Source organism: Bombina bombina, chromosome 7 (genome assembly GCF_027579735.1).
Source record: "Bombina bombina isolate aBomBom1 chromosome 7, aBomBom1.pri, whole genome shotgun sequence".
NCBI lineage: Eukaryota > Metazoa > Chordata > Amphibia > Anura > Bombinatoridae > Bombina > Bombina bombina.
The window spans coordinates 181,659,687-181,681,389 of record NC_069505.1 but is presented as its reverse complement, the minus strand read 5'-3'; the positions used below and the strand labels follow the sequence as shown (position 1 = coordinate 181,681,389).

Sequence of the window (21,703 nt, the reverse complement as noted above, 5' to 3'; positions counted from 1 at the left end):
ATCCAAACATTACTCCTGGAGTAAGGTTAGGATCTCTAGGATATTGTCTTTTCTACAAGAAGGATTAGAAAAGGGTTTATCAGCTAGTTCATTAAAGGGACAGATTTCAGCTCTGTCCATCTTGTTACACAGGCGTCTGTCAGAAAATCCAGACGTCCAGGCTTTTTGTCAGGCTTTAGCTAGGATCAAGCCTGTGTTTAAAGCTGTTGCTCCGCCATGGAGTTTAAACTTAGTTCTTAACGTTTTACAGGGTGTTCCATTTGAACCCCTTCATTCCATTGATATAAAATTGTTATCTTGGAAAGTTCTGTTTTTAATGGCTATTTCCTCGGCTCGAAGAGTCTCTGAGTTATCAGCCTTACATTGTGATTCTCCTTATCTGATTTTTCACTCAGACAAGGTAGTTCTGCGTACTAAACCTGGGTTCTTACCTAAGGTGGTCACTAACAGGAATATCAATCAAGAGATTGTTGTTCCATCCTTGTGTCCAAATCCTTCTTCAAAGAAGGAACGTCTTCTACACAATCTGGATGTAGTTCGTGCCCTCAAGTTCTACTTGCAGGCAACTAAAGATTTTCGCCAAACTTCTTCCCTGTTTGTCGTTTATTCTGGACAGAGGAGAGGTCAAAAAGCTTCTGCTACCTCTCTCTCTTTTTGGCTTCGTAGCATAATACGTTTAGCCTATGAGACTGCTGGTCAGCAGCCTCCTGAAAGAATTACAGCTCACTCCACTAGAGCTGTGGCTTCCACTTGGGCCTTTAAGAATGAGGCCTCTGTTGAACAGATTTGCAAGGCTGCAACTTGGTCTTCGCTTCATACTTTTTCCAAATTTTACAAATTTGACACTTTTGCTTCTTCGGAGGCTATTTTTGGGAGAAAGGTTCTTCAGGCAGTGGTTCCTTCTATATAATGAGCCTGCCTATCCCTCCCGTCATCCGTGTACTTTTGCTTTGGTATTGGTATCCCAGAAGTAATGATGACCCGTGGACTGATCACACATAACAGAAGAAAACATAATTTATGCTTACCTGATAAATTCCTTTCTTCTGTTGTGTGATCAGTCCACGGCCCGCCCTGTTTTAAGGCAGGTAAATATCTTTTAAATTATACTCCAGTCACCACTTCACCCTTGGTTACTCCTTTCTCGTTGATTCTTGGTCGAATGACTGGGACTGACGTAGAGGGGAGGAGCTATATGCAGCTCTGCTGGGTGAATCCTCTTGCATTTCCTGTTGGGGAGGAGTTATATCCCAGAAGTAATGATGACCCGTGGACTGATCACACAACAGAAGAAAGGAATTTATCAGGTAAGCATAAATTATGTTTTTTTTATTATTACTATTATTAAAATGGGTATAAAAAAGGATCATTACATATTGTGCACAAACACTATTTAAACATGTTAAAAATCACATCACTATCATCCTGTAGAGGGAGTACAAATACGCTGCAGAGAAATCTTTGCTACTTAAGTCTCTGATTTGCACATTTTGCACTAATACCTTGCCATAGAGACAAATCCTTCAAATTGCATAGCATATTTTGTCATAAAAGCAATTGAGAATTATTTTTATTTTTGGCAAATGTAGTACAGGTAGAAAACCCTTTGTCCAAACTGCTTGGCACCGAAAATAGTTTGGATTTCAAAATAGTTTGGATTTTGTAATATTTGCATCTGTAAAATGGAAAATTTTGGAGAGGGGATGGAACCAAGTGTAAACCACTATTTCTTATGTCAGTTACATAATATTTATGTCACAATACAGCTTATACATGTAACCTAAAGGTAGTTTTATATCATTATTACTTTTGTATACATAGTACTTACTGTACTGTAATCAGAAAGGTAATATTGTTGTTTCTTTCCTATGACGTGGAGAGTCCACATCGTCATTCCAATTACTAGTGGGATATTCAACTCCTGGCCAGCAGGAGGAGGCAAAGAGCACCCCAGCAAAGCTGTTAAAGGGCCAGTTCACCCCAAAAAAAATCTCCCCTTTAAATTATTCCCAATGATCCTTTTTTCCTGATAGAGTGTATTAAATTGGTTACAAGTAGCTCCTTTACTCCTATTTCAGTATTTGAAATAGCTGATTTAGCCTGTGTTATAGCCACCTAAACTGAAAGTTTTGATACCGGAGTATATGCTATTGACAAGCCTAAGTAAACACAGCCAGCAGAAGAAGTTACACTCTCAGTGGGGTGCAGGATAGTTAAGTAATAAAATAATTGTCCATTGTTCTCACTATGTATTGAGCTTTGGTGTTCCAGACAAATATAAGATACGGAAGCAAGTCTGTGTACACAAAGTGATAACGTGATCTGATATTACCTTTAAAGGGACAGTCAACCATAGAATTGTTATTGTTTTAAAAGATAGATAATCCCTTTATTACTCATTCCCCAGTTTTGCATAACCAACACAGTTATATTAATGTACTTTTTACCTTTGTGATTACCTTGTATCTAGGAACCTTCTTCCAGCCCCCTGATCACATGACTGTGACTGTTTATTATCTATTGTCTTAAATTTAGCATTGTATTGTGCTAGATCTTAAAATAACTTTCTGTGCCTGAACACAGTGTTATCTATATAGCCCACGTGTACTTTCTGTCTCTTTGTGTTGAAAAGAGATTTAAAAAGCATGTGATAAGAGGCAGCCCTCAAAGGCTTAGAAATTAGCATATGAGCCTACCTATGTTTAGTTTAAACTAAGAATACCAAGAGAAAAAAGCAAATTTGATGATAAAAGTAAATTGGAAAGTTGATTAAAATTAAAAGTCCTATCTGAATAATGAAAGTTTAATTTATACTTGACTGTCCCTTTAAGTTCAACCCATTGTAATAGGCTGTGGTTTCAAAGCACAAAATCTGCTACTTCATATACACAAATAAACCTAAAAATGCAATTTCTCAAATATTTTATACTCTGCAGTTGGTATAACAAGTTATTTAAAATACATTAATGGAAAAACAATTTTACAGTGTACTGTTCCTTTAAGTGTAACTGCCTTACCCATAACCCCCAGTCATTCTCTTTGCCTCTGTCAATGGAGGTTGTGCGAAGTTTGTGTCTGAAGAATTTAATCCTTTTATGGGTACTTGTCCCTGCAAGCAAGGATTGGGGTCTAGCTGTGTCCACATTAATCTCTTGAGTAAGAGTAATGGTGGCTTTTAGCAGTTAAAAGGCAGTGAGGAAGTCCTTTGCTTTACTTTTAACACTTGCTACCCCTTTGCAGAAAGCCAGAGTGGGTTACTCTGTTCTTTCTTTTTCTACAGGTCTATGGCAGCAACTAAGACGCCTTCCACACCTAAGGATCAGCATTCATCATGCATTTGGATCTAACGTAAGTGCTTTTGCCTTCTTGGTACAGAAGGATACCAGCACTTAGGAGGTCAATCCTCTTTCAGATCCTTAATTTCGGACTTGATACTCCCTATTAGTTAAGGAGTCATATTTAGGACATGGCACTTTAGTTTATAGTATGAGTTATGGGCATTTACTATTGGCAATGGATTCTTTATTGGTCACCTTTTATTTTTATTGCGTTTCTGGGGTAGAGGATTATTTGCTTTACTGGGCTACCAGGATTCTTCTATATAACAGTAGAGGAGATTGCCGCTCAGTTTTTATACTTAGTCAGTTTACACGGTCTTATAAATATAAACCGTTTTTCATACTGCAGTTGTTTTTGCACTCTTTTTAGAGTGCAGTACATTCTGTGTCGCAGTTGATTTTTGTTCCGATCACGTGTAGACCGCACTTCCGCTTTTACAGAGCTGAGCGGTTATTCAGATTGAACAGCCGTCTTTGGTCCTGCCTGTTTTTTTGTGAAATCTGCTTCTGTTTTTCAGCGATCAGGAGTTTTTCAGAGACAAATTACTAGTGGGACATTCTTCTGACTGGTAGGAGCCTCAGGCAATCAATATTGATTGCAATATTTCTTTTTGTTTTATTTTGTTGCCTTATGATTTAAAATAATCTTCTGAAGCATTGTTTTTATTTTGCATTAAAAATCCATATATTCCTACATTACTTGTGGGGCCTTTATTCAGACTATGGACCCAGATCTGGATCAATCTATCTCTATAGATAGATGTTTACTTTGCTTAGATCAGTGATTTCTAACCTTTTTTTTTTTGCCGTGGCACACTTTTTTACATTAAAAAATCCTGTGGCACACCACCATCCCAAAATTTAAAAAAAACACACATTGTAGCCTAATACAGCATATATATATATATATATATATATATATATATATATATATATATATATATATATATATATATATATATATATATATATATATATACACAAACACACACATACTGTATGTATTGTGCTGTTATGCCATGCCTCCTACAAACTACCCCTGCACTGGGAGTAAAAAACAAGCAAAGTTTAAAAAATATGTCACACTGTTGTCAGTCTGCCGTGGCACACCTGAGGATCTCTCACGGCACACTAGTGTGCCACAGCACACTGGTTGAAAAACACTGGCTTAGATAACCAGATTGCCCTACTTATGCAGTTTTGTGCTGCCTGTTAAGCAAAGACTTTGAAATGTAAAGAAAAAATTCTCCCTTCTGAGCCAAGTGTCTCTCAGGATTCTGCTGTGCATGATATGCCTCGGCTTTCTCCTCAGATGTCCCAAGCCTTAATTGTTTCTCAAACTGTGTCCTCTCCTCCACCTGGAAGTGTTTATTTATCTGGGGATTTTGCCGCTCAGATTTCTTCTGCAGTAACTGCGACTTTGTCAGCTTTCCCTGCATTGGGTAAGTGTAAGAGAAAATCTAAACATTTGCCTGATACTAAGGCTTCTGATTCTAGGACTGTTTTAGCAACCCTTGATCAGATGTCTGATGAGGAGAATACTTCAGTAGCTTCTGAAGGCGAGATCTTAGACTCTGACACTTTATCAGAGAAATCTTCAGAATCTTAAGAGGTTAATTTTAGATTTAAGCTTGAACACCTCCGGTTACTATTGAAGGAGGTCCTAACTACCTTAGACGACTCTGAACCTTCGGTTGCTGTTAAAACCACAAAGTCTTCTAAATTGGAAAGAGTCTATGATTCCCCATCTTCTGAAGAGGTTTTTCCTATCCCAATGAAGATGTCTGTAATTATCGCTCAGGAATGGGATAAGCCAGGGGTTCCTTTTTCCCCTTCCCCTGTTTTTAAGAAGATGTTTCCTGTTGCGGACTCCATTCGTGACTCATGGCGCACTGTTCCTAAAGTAGAAGGGGTAATTTCTGCTCTTTTAAAGAGAACTACCATTCCTATAGAGGATAGTTGCTCTTTTAAAGACCCAATGGACAAGAAGCTAGAGGCTTACTTAAAAAGGGATCTTTCCTACCTCAGGACAAGAAGAATAGACCTAGAGGTAGTCAGATCTCTAATTTTCGTTCCTTTTGTAACTTTAAGGGACCAAAGTCCTCCTCTTCCAAACTTGATCAACCCAGATCTTCTTGGAAATCCAACCTACCCTGGAATAAGGGAAAACAAAACAAGAAGCCTTTTGCTGACTCTAAATCAGCATGAAGGTTCCGCCCCCGATTCCAGTGTGGATCAGGTAGGGGGCAGGCTTTCTCTTTTTCGTCAAGCCTGGATATGGGATGTCCCAGACCCTTGGGCGGTGGACATAGTATCACAGGGTTACAGAATGGGATTCAAGTCTTGCTCTCCCAGGGGCAGATTTCTCCTGTCAAGACCATCCTCATACCAAATAAAGAAGGAAGCTTTCTTAAACACTGTAAAAGACCTATACTCTCTGGGAGTTATTGTTCCTGTCCCTCTAGCAGAACAGGGTCTAGGATTCTATTCAAATCTATTTGTGGTTCCCAAAAAAGAGGGAACTTTTCGGCCCATTCTAGACCTCAATTTCTCAGGGTTCCGTCCTTCAAGATGGAAACACTTCGTTCCATTCTTCCTTTGGTACAGGAAGGTCAGTTTGACGACCATAGACCTGAAAGACGCACACCTTCACGTTCCCAGTCACATGGAACACCATCAGTATCTGAGGTTTGCTTTTCTGGACAGGCACTTCCAATTTGTTGCACTTCCTTTTGTCCTGGCCTGGGGGCTCTATTGGCTGTGATCAGATCCCAGGGAATTGCTGTAGCGCCTTATCTAGAAGACATCTTGGTTCAGGCGTCATCTTTTCAACTAGCCCAATCTCATACAGAGATGCTGTTGTCTTTTCTACGTTCCCATGGGTGGAAGGTAAATTTGGAAAAAAATTCTCTTGTTTTATCTACCAAAGTGTTTCCTAGGGACTATAATAGATTCCCTGTCCATGAAGATTTTTCTGACGGAGGCCAGAAAAGACAAGATTCTTGCTTTCTGCCTTTCTCTCCAGTCTGCCTTTCGTCCATCTGTGGCCCAATGCATGGAGGTGATTGGTCTGATGGTGGCATCCATGGACATCATTCCTTTTGCTCGGTTCCATCTATGACCGGCTGCAGCTTTGTATGCTCCATCAATGTTACGGAGATCATTCGGACTTAATTCAACGGATAAATATGGACCCTCTAATAAGAGACACTCTCTCGTGGTGGGTGTCACAGGAACATCTGTCTCGGGGCACTTGCTTTCTGAGACTTTCCTGGGAAATTGTGACGACGGACGCCAGCCTGTCAGACTGGGGAGCCATTTGGGGCCCTCTAAAGGCTCAGGGCCTGGGTCTCGAGAGGAGTCCTCTCTTCCCATAAACATCTTGGAGTTGAGAGCTATCTTAAATGCCCTATCAGCGTGGCCTCAACTGTCGTTGGTCTGGTTTATAAGATTACAATCAGACAACATCACCTCAGTGGCTTACATCAACCACCAGGGAGGCACTCGGAGTTCCTTAGCCATGAAGGAGGCGACTCGCATTCTGCAGTGGGCGGAAGCCCACGATTGTCTCCTATCTGCCACCCACATTCCAGGAGTGGACAACTGGGAAGCATTCCCGGGGAGTGGGCTCTCCATCCGGAAATGTTCTCTCATCCAGAGTTGGATCTGATGGCATCCCGTCAAAACAACAAGGTTCCAAAGTATGTTTCAAGGTCAAGGGATCCTCAGGCCATTCTAATAGATGCTCTAGCGGTTCCTTGGAGGTTTTCTCTGGCTTATCTGTTTCCTCCGTTTGCTCTCCTTCCACGAGTCATTGCATCAGTGATTACAATAGCTCCTGCATGGCTTCACAGGATCTAGTGAGGATGTCATCTCTACCTCCTTGGAGGTTACCTCAGAGGAAAGACCTTCTACTTCAGGGTTTTTTACTCCATCCAAACCTAGCTTCTCTGAAGCTAACTGCTTGGAGATTGAACGCCTAGTTCTGTCTAAGCGTGGTTTTTCTGATGCGGTCATTGAAATGATTCAGGGTCGAAACAGGTTACTCGCAAGATTTACCATAAGATATGGCGTAAATATATTTCTTGGTGTGAATCTAAGGGGTTTTACTGGAGCCGGGTGAGGATTCCCCTGATTTGTCTTTTCTTCAGGATGGACTGGATAAGGGTTTATCGGTCAGTACTCTAAAGGGTCAGATTTCTGCATTAACTATCCTTTTGCACAAACGTCTGGCAGATTTACCAGATGTTCAAGCCTTTGTACAGACTCTGATTAGAATCAGGCCTGTGTTTAAACCTTTTGCTCCCCCATGGAGCCTTAATTTAGTTCTTAAAGTTTTGCGACAGGCTCCGTTTGAGCCTATGCATGTTGTTGATATAAAACTGTTATCCTGGAAAGTTTTGTACTAAAATGGGGTTTCTCCCTAAGGTAGTATCGGATCGCAACATTAATCAGGAAATTGTTGTTCCTTTTTTTTGTCCTAATCCTTCTTCTCAAAAGGAACGTCTTTTGCGTAACTTGGATGTTGTGCGGGCTTACAAGCTACTAAAGATTTTAGGCAATTTTCTGCCCTGTTTGTTGTTTTCTCTGGAAAGCGTAAGGGTCAGAAGGCCACTTCTACTTCTCTGTCTCTCTGGTTAAGAAGTTTGATTCGTTTGGCCGATGAGACTGCTGGACAGCAGCCTCCTGAGAGAATTACGGCTACAAATTACGGCTACAAATTTGATACTTTTGCCTCGGCTGAGGGTTCTTTTGGGAGAAAGGTTCTTCAAGCGGTGGTGCCTTCTGTTTAGGTCCTCCTGTTTAGGTCCTCCTGCCTTTTTCTCCCCCCCCTTTTCATTCTGTGTCCTCTAGCTTGGATATTGGTTCCCACTAGTAATTGGAATGACGTAAAAAATTTGTGTAATAAGGTTTATATACAAAATTTCTCTTGCAAGGTGTATCCAGTCCACGGATTCATCTTTACTTGTGGGATATTCTCATTCCCTACAGGAAGTAGCAAAGAGAGCACACAGCAAAGCTGTCCATATAGCTCCCCCTCTAGCTCCACCCCCCAGTCATTCTCTTTGCTGGCTCTAAGCACTAGGGTCTCTCTCGGGAGTGTAAAGTGAATGTGGTGTTAGAATTGTAGTTTTATTATCTTCAATCAAAAGTTTATTTTAAATGGTACCGGTTTGTACTATTTACTCTCTAGCAGAAAAGTGATGAAGATTTTAGCATGTTGTAACTAAAATCCACTGCTGTTCCCACACAGGACTGAGGAGTACCAGAAAACTTCAGTTGGGGGGAACAGTTTGCAGGGTGATCTGCAATAAGGTATGTTCAGTCATTTATTTCTAGACAAGACTGAGATAATGCTAGAAGAGACTGACAATATCCCCATGAGGGGAGGGTAAGCTATGTTAACAGACTTAGTAAGGAATTGAATGCTTACATAATAGGGCTAATATACTGGTTGACACTTATTCAGGGCAATCGATTGTTTGGCTAAGGAAAAATCGTTTTGCAAGACACTTTGAAAGCCCCTTTGGGTTCTTTCTGGGGTTATTACCACATGGCTGTTTTTTAGTCACTTAGGAGTGATTTACTAGGCCTCACAGCTCCGGAGTAGAGTGGGAGGGGCCTTAGAATTGCAGAGAAGTTCATGCTGTTTAACATGGAGGGTCCTGCTGATGTTTGAGGGCCTAAAAGAAGCTATATTCCCCCAAATCTGATCCCTAAGGGAAGGTAGGGCCACAGCAAGGCTGTGGCAAGGTGCTGTAGTGATTTAACCAGGTGTTGGCTTTAGGCTGCTCCGGTTTGGGCATTAAGGGGTTAATCGTTTTGAAACTTGGGGTGCAATCTTATTAAGGCTTTAGCTACATACATAGAAAGATTGCTGCATTTTTCACCGTTTTGTAAAATCGTGTGCTCTTTTTATCTTTTAAAGGCACAGTAACGTTTTTTTCAAATTGTGTTTTTTATTTGATTAAAGTGATTCCAAGCCTGTTTGTGTACTCTACTAGTCTGTTAAACATGTCTGACACTAAGGAAAATCCTTGTTCAATGTGTTTAGAAGCCATGGTGGAACCCCCTCTCAGAATGTGTCCCACTTGTACTGATATGTCTATACACTTTAAAGATCATATTGTTGCACTTAAGAATGTGGCCCAAGATGATTCTCAGACTGAAGGTAACAAGGGTAGCCCGTCTGCCTCTCCCCAAGTGTCACAACCAGTTACGCCCGCGCAAGCGACGCCTAGTACCTCTAGTGCGTCTAACCCTTTTACATTACAAGACTTAGCGGCAGTCATGGATAATTCTCTTACAGCCTTCTTATCTAAACTGCCCGTGTTACCTGCAAAGCGTGATAGCTCCGTTTTAAGAACAGATTATGAGCATTCTGACGCTTTGGTAGCCGTATCCGATATACCCTCAACGCTTTGAAGTGGGAGCGAGGCATTTGATGTCTGAGGGAGAAGTCTCTGATTCAGGAAGGGTTCCTCCCCAGACAGATTCAGATACATTGGCTTTTAAATTTAAACTAGAACACCTCCGTGTTTTACTTAGGGAGGTATTAGCTACTCTGGATGACTGTGACCCTTTGGTGATCCAAATCCCTGTTTACACGGATGCCTTTCTGGTCCCTAAGAGGATTGCGGATATCGTTACTAGGGAGTGGGATAGGCCAGGTTGTCCCTTTTGTCCCCCCTCCTGTTTTTAAGAAAATGTTCCCCATATCTGACCCTATGCGGGACTCGTGGCAGACGGTCCCTAAGGTGGAAGGGGCTGTTTCTACACTACCTAACGCACAACCATACCAATTGAAGACAGTTGTGCTTTTAAAGACCCTATGGATAAAAAATTAGAGGGTTTACTTAAGAAAAATTTTTGTTCAACAAGGTTTTCTTCTCCAACCTATTGCCTGCATTATTCCTGTAACTACTGCAGCTGCTTTCTGGTTTGATGCGCTGGAAGACTCGCTCCAGACGGAGACCTTCTTATGAGGAAATTATGGATAGAATTAAGGCTCTAAAGCTAGCTAATTCTTTTATCACTGACGCCACTTTCCAAATAGCTAAGTTAGCGGCGAAAAATTCAGGTTTCGCCATTTTGGCGCGCAGAGCGCTATGGCTAAAGTCCTGGTCGGCCGATGTGTCGTCTAAATCCAAGCTTTTGAACATTCCTTTCAAAGGGAAGACCCTATTCGGGCCTTAATTGAAAGAGATTATTTCAGATATCACCGGGGGAAAAGGCCATGCTCTCCCTCAGGACAAAGCCTTTAAAACAAAGAACAAAGCTAATTTTCGTTCCTTTTGCAATTTCAGGAACGGCCCCGCTTCATCCTCTCCGGCTGCAAAGCAAGAGGGTAACGCTTCACAGCCCAAGGCAAACTGGAAACCTTACCAGGGCTGGAATAAGGGTAAACAGGCCAAAAAGCCTGCAGCTGCCACCAAGACAGCATGAAGGGGTTGCCCCCGATCCGGGACCGGATCTAGTAGGGGGCAGACTCTCTCTCTTCGCTCAGGCCTGGGCAAGAGATGTACACGATCCTTGCGCATTAGAGATTGTAGCCCAGGGATACCTTCTAGAATTCAAGGACTCTCCTCCAAGGGGAAGGTTCCACATTTCTCGTCTGTCTACAGATCAGGCAAAGAAAGAGGCGTTTTTACGCTGTGTAGAAGATCTACATACAATGGGAGTGATCCACCCAGTTCCAATTGCAGAACAAGGACTGGGGTTTTACTCAAACCTGTTTGTGGTTCCCAAAAAAGAAGGAACTTTCAGACCAATCCTGGATCTCAAAATTCTAAACAAATTCCTCAGAGTCCCATCATTCAAGATGGAGACCATTCGGACAATCTTACCAATGATCCAGGAGGGTCAATATATGACTACCGTGGATCTAAAGGATGCGTATCTGCACATTCCTATCCACAAAGATCATCACCAGTTTCTCAGATTCGCCTTTCTGGACAAGCATTTTCAGTTTGTGGCTCTGCCTTTCGGGTTGGCCACTGCTCCCAGAAATTTCACAAAGGTGCTACGGTCCCTCCTGGCGGTTCTAAGACTGCGGGGCATAGCAGGGGCGCCTTACCTAGACGACATCTTAATTCAGGCGTCAACTTTCCAAAGAACCAAGTCTCACATGGAGATTGTATTGGCCTTTCTGAGGTCTCACGGGTGGAAGGTGAACATCAAAAAGAGTTCTCTCTCCCCCCTCACAAGAGTTCCATTCCTAGGAACCCTGATAGACTCAGTAGAAATGAAAATATTTCTGACGGAGGTCAGAAAGCTAAAACTCTTAACTACTTGCCGAGTTCTTTATTCCATTCATCGGCCATCTGTGGCTCAGTGCATGGAGACAATCGGACTAATGGTTGCGGCAATGGACATAGTCCCTTTTGCTCGGATACACCTCAGACCACTGCAACTATGCATGCTCAAACAGTGGAATGGAGATTATGCAGATTTGTCTCCTCAAATTCAGTTGGACCAGGAGACCAGAGATTCTCTTCTCTGGTGGTTGTCTTAGGATCACCTGTCTCAAGGAATATGTTTCCGCAGGCCAGAGTGGATCATCGTAACGACCGACGCCAGTCTGTTAGGCTGGGGTGCGGTCTGGGACTCCCTGAAAGCTCAGGGCTTATGGTCTCGGGAAGAAACTCTTCTCCCGATAAACATTCTGGAACTGAGGGCGATATTCAACGCTCTTCAGGCATGGCCTCAGCTAGCGGCGGCCAAATTCATCAGATTTCTGTCGGACAACATAACGACTGTAGCTTACGTCAATCATCAGGGGGGAACAAAGAGTTCCCTAGCGATGATGGAAGTAACCAAAATAATCAGGTGGGCGGAGGATCACTCCTGCCATCTCTCAGCAATTCACATCCCAGGAGTAGACAACTGGGAGGCGGATTTTCTAAGTCGTCAGACTTTTCACCCGGGGTAGTGGGAACTCCACCCGGAGGTATTTGCCCAGCTGACTCAGCTATGGGGCACCCCAGAGTTGGATCTGATGGCGTCCCGTCAGAACACCAAACTTCCTCTCTACGGGTCCAGGTCCCGGGATCCCAAGGCGGTATTGATAGATGCTCTAGCAGCGCCTTGGTCCTTCAATCTGGCTTATGTTTTTCCACCGTTTCCTCTCCTCCCGCGTCTGGTTGCCAGAATCAAGCAGGAGAAGGCTTCGGTGATTCTGATAGCGCCTGCGTGGCCACGCAGGACTTGGTATGCAGACCTAGTGGACATGTCATCTGTCCCACCATGGTCACTGCCAATGAGGCAGGATCTTCTAATACAGGGTCCGTTCAAGCATCCAAATTTAGTTTCTCTACGTCTGACTGCTTGGAGATTGAACGCTTAATTCTATCAAAGCGTGGGTTCTCTGAGTCAGTTATAGATACTCTGATTCAGGCTAGAAAGCCTGTCACCAGGAAAATCTACCATAAGATATGGCGGAAATATCTTTGTTGGTGTGAATCCAAGGGTTTCTCGTGGAGTAAGATTAGGATTCCCAGGATATTGTCCTTTCTCCAAGAAGGACTGGAGAAAGGATTGTCAGCTAGTTCCTTAAAAGGACAAATATCTGCTTTGTCTATCCTGTTACACAAGCGTCTGGCAGAGGTACCAGACGTTCAAGCGTTTGCTCAGGCTTTAGTCAGAATCAAGCCTGTCTATAAACCTGTGGCTCCGCCATGGAGTTTGAATCTAGTTCTTTCAGTTCTGCAAGGGGTTCCGTTTGAACCTTTACATTCCATAGACATTAAGTTGTTATCTTGGAAAGTTTTGTTTTTGATAGCTATCTCTTCTGCTCGAAGAGTTTCAGAATTATCTGCCTTACAGTGTGATTCACCTTACCTGGTGTTCCACGCAGATAAGGTAGTTTTGCGTACCAAGCCTGGTTTTCTTCCTAAAGTTGTTTCTAACAAGAATATTAACCAGGAAATAGTTGTTCCTTCTCTGTGTCCTAATCCATCGTCTATTACACAATCTTGATGTAGTTCGTGCTTTAAAGTTCTATTTAAAAGCAACTAAGGATTTCAGACAAACATCTTCCTTGTTTGTTATCTATTCTGGTAAGAGGAGAGGTCAGAAAGCGACTGCTACCTCTCTTTCCTTTTGGTTGAAAAGCATCATCCGTTTGGCCTATGAGACTGCTGGCCAGCAGCCTCCTGAAAGAATTACTGCTCAGCAGTGGCTTCCACATGGGCTTTCAAAAATGAGGCTTCTGTTGAACAGATTTGTAAGGCAGCGACTTGGTCTTCACTGCATACTTTTGCCAAATTGTACAAATTCGATACTTTTGCTTCTTCGGAGGCTATTTTGGGGAGAAAGGTTTTGCAAGCAGTGGTGCCTTCCGTTTAAGGTACCTGTCTTGTTCCCTCCCTTCATTCGTGTCCTAAAGCTTTGGTATTGGTATCCCACAAGTAAAGATGAATCCGTGGACTGGATACACCTTACAAGAGAAAACAGAATTTATGCTTACCTGATAAATTACTTTCTCTTGCGGTGTATCCAGTCCACGGCCCGCCCTGGCATTTAAGTCAGGTAAAAATTTTTTTGTTTAAACTACAGTCACCACTGCACTCTATGGTTTCTCCTTTTTCTTCCTAACCTTTGGTCGAATGACTGGGGGGTGGAGCTAGAGGGGGAGCTATATGGACAGCTTTGCTGTGTGCTCTCTTTGCTACTTCCTGTAGGGAATGAGAATATCCCACAAGTAAAGATGAATCCGTGGACTGGATACACCGCAAGAGAAAGTAATTTATCAGGTAAGCATAAATTCTGTTTTTTATCGTTGGGTTAATACACATAATATCATTCTTCATGTCATAGGAAAGAAAACAAAATTTATGCTTACCTGATAAATTTCTTTATTTCCGGACATGGAGAATCCTCGACCCTGCCCTTTTTTAATTCAGCTGTTTTTTTTTTTTGAGTAAACCTCAGGCAACTTTTCACCCTTGTGTTTCTTCCTTTTTCCATTTCCTTCAGTTGAATGACTGGGGGTTATGGGTAAGGCAGTTACGCTTTTCTGGGGTGCTCTTTGCCTCCTCCTACTGGTCAGGAGTTGAATATCCCACTAGTAATTGGAATGACGTTGTGGACTCTCCATGTCCGGAAATAAATAAATTTATCAGGTAAGCATACATTTTGTTTTTAAATAGACTATTATTTACATTTTAGAACACAAAAACTAAACCAAAGAAAACGGCCAGAGAAGATTAGTATATAGTAATTTCTGATAATTTTCTTTTGAAAAAAAATAATAAAGTTTTGATTTCATAATAAGTTTTGGATTTGGGAGTTTGTACCTATATATCTTCTCATCAAAACTACAGTACTCTGCTGTGCTTTTATCTTACTGTAAACTTTACTTTAAAAGCTGGGGAGTAAATTTTAATTTCATTTTTTTCTTGGTATTACTTTTTTTTCACATTTCTCTTTACCTCAACACAAATGTATTTTCTGATTCGCTTTAATTTTTTGGTCACCATTTTCCTGTGCTCTACAGTCTGGCATTGGCTAACAACAGCACTCTGACTATCGGAACTATAGATGAAATCCAGAAACTTCACATCCGCACTGTACCGCTGTACGAATCACCCCGGTATGTTTTTTTCTTTTTTTTTAATATTGTGTTAGCCTTGTGGAACCAAAATGTGGAAGTGGAACTGCAGGAGCTAAATTAATTGCTTGGTGCTTGAATTACCTATTTAATTGCAGGAAAATCTGTTATCAAGAGGTATCACAGTGCTTTGGGGTTCTTTCCAGCCGCATTGAAGTACAAGATGCAAGTGGTGGAAGTTCCCCTCTGAGACCCAGTGCCAGCACACAGGTCAGTCTGATGACTTCATACCATGTGTACATCCACCACACATACTTTTATAGCAACACTGTATTTAGCAGTCTAATATCATTTATTTGCTTTGCTGAAACATTTGTGTAATAAGGTTTATATACAAAATATTCTTATTATTTTTATCGTTAAGTCATACATAATATCCTTATTTTTATTGTTGGGTTAATACACATAATATCATTTTTTTACCATTAGGTCTATACACATAATATCATTATTTTCTTCATAAATGTAAAAAGTCCACAGCTGCATTTATTACTTTTGAGAATTTAGAACCTGGCCACCAGGAGGAGGCAAAGACACCCCAGCCAAAGGGTTAAATACTCCTCCCACTTCCCGCATCCCCCAGTCATTCTTTGCCTTTCGTCTCAGGAGGTTGGCAGAGAAGTGTCAGAAGTTTTCGATAGTCTCTTATGGAGGGTAGTACTCTTCTGCATGGGACTGGAGTTTTAAGTAGTCCTGTCAGCCTCTCAGTGAGTGCATGGGTGAAAGTGAGAGTCCGGAGATGCAGGGAGAGTCTTCCTGTGAAACCATCCCGACTCATATTAACAGCTCCACAAGGAATCAGCGTTGACGAGTTTCGCTGCCTGCTTTTTTCTCTCAAGTTCATGGCATAGGCGACCCTGCTATCTGTCACACTTGAAGGGCCGTGTTCCTGTTCCACGGCGTGGTTCCGGTAAGTTTGTTTCATTTTACTTTCATCATGGATGTATTGTAATTTCAACTTTAATGTAGGGTCTCAGTGAGGCTCCTTTTTGTATCTAGGAATCAAGGGTTAATATCTCCTGAGGGGGATTATTGAACAGGGGGGTTTATAATGATATTATGTGATTCTGTCTGCTACTGTGTAGTGTTGCTTCGGCTCATGGCTATTTTGGAACATAATGGTCTATGTCTAGTGATGCGGCCATTTCGGTCGGCGCACTTTTGCATGGACTGCACGGTTTACCTTGTGACCCCATTTCCGTTTTCCTGATTGCGTGGCGACGGAGAAATCCTGGTCCGCTGGTGTCTGGTTCTCTGTAGGCGGCAGTGTCCCAGTTATGGAGGATTCTTGGAGACTGATGTCTCTGATTCAGTCTCTACTTCCGAATGCCATTTTAGAGTGCTCTGTTCTTCGGGATCGGGGAATCGGGTGCCCACTGAGCCATCCGTTTCTGGGGATTCTATTTTTCACGTGACGAGTTCCCTACTATCAACTCTTACTACCCATGCAGGTAACCCAAACGCTACTTATCCTTTCTTGGGATTGTGGCATGTTCCCACCGGAGGTTACAAAACGGTTCCGCATGGCCATATCTTTGGCGCTGGCGCATCTGCACCTCCCGGGAGTGTGCTTGCGATATTGTCCGTGTTTTGTTAACCGGGGCTCGTCGGGTGTGGGATCGCCTGGTCCAGTTCAGCCTTCTGGGGGAACAACTGCCCCTGAGGCCTTAGGGTGTCAACCTTCTGGGCCGGTGTTTCCTTTTGTCCCGGCGGAGGTATGTTGCACCTTTCGTTATAGACTGTTGCGCCTTCGTATCCTACTAAGGCACGTTTTTGGCGTTGCTGGAGGATTCCACTCTTAATGGGTCTGGGGATTCTCAGTCTTACTTTTCGACTGGCTTGCACACATAGACATAAGGGGATGAAGTAATCTTCTTATAGTCTATTATTTGTGTATCCTTTTCCAGTTCTGAGCTTGGAAGTCTCGGACCCCTGTTGGGCTGGTCCTGCGGGTCTGTCCATTCTTTCTGGGCGATAACCTACGGGTTGCCTTATCTTTTATTTTCATCCGGTGAGGATGATTTTTTATTTGGTTTAAAGCTCATGTTGTGGTGTGATGTTTCCTTTGAGAACTTAACTCCCTGGAATTGATACTCACGATTTTGTGGTTGCTCTGTTTACAAAAGTCTGACTGTTTTTTATCCCTCCATCATCGGGGAGACTCTATGTGGCCTTGACAGTGCTGGGGCCCTTGGTTTCAGACTGGTCCTGACTGGGTACAAATCCTTCTGTCTTTGAGGCCTAGTTTAGACACGTGGCACCTTTTTATGTCCGGTGAGGGCGCCTAGTGATCACAATATGATTGTGTGATTGTCTTGTTTTACAAGCTTCAACTGGCATCCTGAGAGGACTTGAGGGCCCGTGGTTGTTTAGGGACATGGGGGATGATTGGTTCAGTCCTCATTCACCTTTCAATCTAGTGGGACGGGACTCCGTTGAGATCCACGGCAACATGCTCAGTCGTAGAGTGTTCCTTCCCGTTGGAGGCTTGGAGGATTTAGGCCCTTCATACCGCCATTCTTACAGTTTTGCCTTTCACAGTCTCTTTGGAAGTGTCCTTTTAGGACTTATTCCATTTAGAGGTTCTCTTCCTTTGGGTCAAGACTTTCTGGACTTTGTCCGTTTTTTATGGCAGCTTTGGCCACTTAATTAGGAAGTGAAGGCTGTGAGGCTCTGTCTTCCTTCGGGAGTTAGTCATCTCCATATCAGGGGCGATAGGAGGTGTTGTCTCTTTTTCCAAGCTTTTTGCTTAGGGGATGTTTTTCTGCCTGGGTTCGGGATGCATTCTTCTCCCTTGGGTGTGGTCCTCTGGAACGTTTATCTGAAAGGATTATGGAGACTAGCCTTTCTTCTACTCTCTTTCGGGTGACTCTGTTCTCGTTTTCATTTCCCTTAGTGCAGCCCTTGGGGCCTTTGGGCTCTAGAGAAATTGTGTGACTTTGTTGCGGCCTAGTACCTTGCTGGAGGCGGGTGTTGACCTCCGGCTAAGAATGTTCTTTTCCCTTTGGACTGGGAATTATGGGTGAGTCCTGTACCCATTCTCATCCCCTGTGAGGTCTGATTGCTTCAGACGGGGTATCTTGTGTTCCCTGAGGGTGTCGTTCGTTCTAGGACGGTTTTCCTTGGGAGTGCCTTATTTGGAGGAGCGGATTGGGTTGGTACCCAAGCTCTGTTGGGTTGGGTGAGTCCCCCCCCTTTTTTTTCCATTCCCTGGGGGCTTGTGGTTGGGGTCTTTTTGTCCCCCTGTCTATCAGACATGTCTGTCGCTTGGGCTGGTCCGGTGTTGGACAGGATCTGAGATTTGTTGGTCTGCTACTTGTCCTCGGAGCATTCGAGGTACAGTAAGCCTTTTTGAGGTTTCTCCTTTCTCCACTTTCAAGATTTGTGGGAAGGACTGGCGGCTCTTAGCCTGCGACGTTGTCCGCTGGTTAGTAGATACTTAGCAATCTGAAGGATCCTATCTTAAGCTGCTTTCTACTTGCCCTGCAAGTATTTGAGTCATTTTTAGATGACTGCAGCGTGCAGTGTTTTTGCTTCAGGTGTTGTTCATCAGACTTATCTGAGCTTGCTGCACGAGGTTTCGTTCTGAATATTTCGGTATTCTGAGATACCTTTTTGCGACTTGGGGACCTTTGTCTTCAGTTGCTTTCTAGAGTGCGGTTGCACTGTGTTAGGGGAAGATCCTCTCTCTGTTTCAGACTCCCGGCCTTATCCCGTGGTTTCTGTATTTCTGAGGTCTGGGCGTTGACTCCCCTTGTTTCTATGAGACTGGTTGGGTCTCTGTTAGCCTGACCCGGTTTCTCAGGTTTTTGCTCTGTTTTTATTTAGGACTGGTTGTGCCTTTTTAGGTTTTTTTTCTGGAGTTCCTTATGATAGCTGGAAGCTAGCTCAGTATACTAATGCACTGTGGCTACTCTGCACTGTAGCAAACCGAGGGTTGCAAGTTCGATCCCCGGCGAGGTCTACTCAGCCTTTCCTCCTTTCGAGGTTGATAAAATGAGCAGCGCCTTGAGTCCCTTAAGAGGGATTAGCCGCACTTTACAAGTACAGTCATGTTTTCTCTGTGCCTTTTCTTCTTTGTGGAAGAATACGGTAGTTTGTTCCCTTTCTTCAGTAAGGGGCGTGTTGTTTGGAGACCAACTGCTGGGGACGGTGTCTCTTGGAGGCTGTTGACTCAGTCGAGTCTATTTCCTGCGGTCTCTAGCAAGGCTGTGGACTATCTGCGGGTCAGTGTCTTTGGGCCTTTTCCCTTTTTTTTTCTCAAGGTTGTTCTCGGCTTCGGATGAAGCGGGATTTTGTTGGGTAGGGGTTTTCAGGTCAGGTGCCCTCAGAATGGGCCGCCTCTTGTACCCTCCCGCTTTTGCATTCAGTGTCCTCTATAGCTTGGGTATTGTTTTCCCAAAAATAATGAATGCAGCTGTGAACTCTTTCCATTTATGAAGAAAAACTTAAATTATGCTTACCTGATAATTTTCTTTTCTTCAGATGGAAAGAGTCCACAGCCCCCCCCCCCCCTTTTTTATGTGGGGTGTTATTTTTGTTCTTCTGGCACCTTTTCACCCTGATATTTCTTCTACTGTTCCTTGTTCCTCGGCAGAATGACTGGGGAATGTGGGAAGTGGGAGGAGTATTTAAGCCTTTGGCTGGGGTGTCTTTGCCTCCTCCTGGTGGCCAGGTTCTAAATTCCCAAAAGTAATGAATGCAGCTGTGGACTTTTTCCATCTGAAGAAAAGAAAATTATCAGGTAAGCATACTTTGTTTTTTTACCATTAGGTCTATATACATAATATCCTTATTTTTATTGTTGGGTTCATAAATTTATAGTATCCCTATTATTTTTATCGTTCGGTTCATATATTCATAGTATCCTTATTATTGTTATCGTTGGGTTCATATATTCATAGTATCCTTATTATTGTTATCGTTAGGTTCATATATTCATAGTATCCTTATTATTGTTATTGTTAGGTTCATATATTCATAGTATCCTTATTATTGTTATCGTTAGGTTCATATATTCATAGTTTCCTTATTATTGTTTTCGTTAGGTTCATATATTCATAGTGTCCTTGAGCCAAAGTTGTGTTTTTTTATTTATATGAACCTAAGTAAATTGGCTGAGCTACTTCGAATATTATTTAATTCTTCTTTCTAAACATTTGAAATTAAACATTTTATATTCCACTGCAGTGTAATGCCGCTAATAGAAATGAAAATCTATTGACTTCCATGCCCATTACAAGTTACTCAACTCTAATTATGCCACATGCTAATGGCTAGTGAATATTGCATGCTTATTTTTGGCAGTTTATGTTAACAGTAAATATGCTAAATTAAAGTTCACACTAAGGCCCCAATTTGAAGCTCTCTGCTGTGGCGAGATTATCTAAGAAATCTCGTCCCTCAAAGCATTTAAGAAAGGCAAATTTTAGCTTGAGAGCGGTTTATCTCACTACGAAGGCTTCTGTGAAGGCAAGACCCTTGCATTACAATGCTAAAATAAAGTTGTAATTTTTCTCCATACTATTGAGTGTTTTTTGTTTTTTTATCTTCAGACCCACAATGTTAATTATTACTAGAAATGCCTATTTATAAATTAAATAACTGTGTTTAATTTTAAGACCAATAATCCTAAATAAAATAAGAATACATTTACCCCATCTTAATATGTCTGGTATAAATGAAAATGCCCAATATAAATTAATGTAAACAATTCTTAAAGTGAATGTAAACTTTCATCAATTAGTGCCCAGTTTCTAAATATACTATTAAAAACAGGGGCACTTTCAATGATGAAAGTTTACATTGCACCATATTTTTTCAAATAACTTTTACTTCTTCAAAGCCGGTTCAGCATCCCCCTCCTGCAGCTCCCCTGTAAATACATCACCAATGACGAAACCGGCTTCCTCCAATCACGACTTCACCCCCAGAGCGTCCATCTTGTGAGGCCCTGCCATGATCAGAGGAATCCTGTTTCGTCATTGGTGACGTATTTACAGAGGACCTGCAGGCGGGGGATGCCGATACGGCTTTGAAGAAGTAAAAGGTAAGCATTTGTAAAAATACGGTGCAATGTAAACTTTCATCAATGAAAGTGCTGCTGTTTTTATAGTATATTTAAAAACCGGGCACTAATTGATTAAAGTTTACATTCACTCTAAATTTAGACTTTTGCAGCTTCAAATATGCCAAAGACTAATACACACATAATCTAACCACATTATTTGCCCCCTTTGTAGCATAAATACATCAAAATGTTTCTCTTTTTATTGACCAGACTGGGGTACTGCTTTTATATGTTACAAGCCCTTTACTTTGTACAGCATATACTGACATTACCAGAGCGACATTATGGGCTAGATTTATCATAGCTGAGGCGTACAGGGGCACGTATACACGCCCCTGTAAGCCTCAGCTCGCCTGTGGAGGGGTGAAATTACCCGTAGGTGATTAACATTGCACACGAGCGCAATTTCTTTCATGTAATTGGCAAGAGTCCATGAGCTAGTGACATATGGGATATACAATCCTACCAGGAGGGGCAAAGTTTCCCAAACCTCAAAATGCCTATAAATACACCCCTCACCACACCCACAATTCAGTTTTACAAACTTTGCCTCCTATGGAGGTGGTGAAGTAAGTTTGTGCTAAGATTTCTACGTTGATATGCGCTTCTCAGCATTGTTGAAGCCCGATTCCTCTCAGAGTACAGAGAATGTCAGAGGGACGTGAAGGGAGTATCACTTATTTG

At 42.4% G+C, this 21,703-nt stretch overlaps 1 protein-coding gene across 1 annotated transcript in view; it reads left to right on the top strand.

The window, feature by feature from the left end:
• DDB1 (damage specific DNA binding protein 1) overlaps positions 1–21,703 on the top strand; it is a 114,675-nt gene that overhangs the window by 43,213 nt on the left and 49,759 nt on the right. The window contains exons 16-17 of the mRNA XM_053720453.1: positions 14,836–14,931; positions 15,048–15,159. Of these exons, the coding sequence (XP_053576428.1) occupies positions 14,836–14,931; positions 15,048–15,159 (208 nt within the window). The remainder of the gene's footprint in view (positions 1–14,835; positions 14,932–15,047; positions 15,160–21,703) is intronic.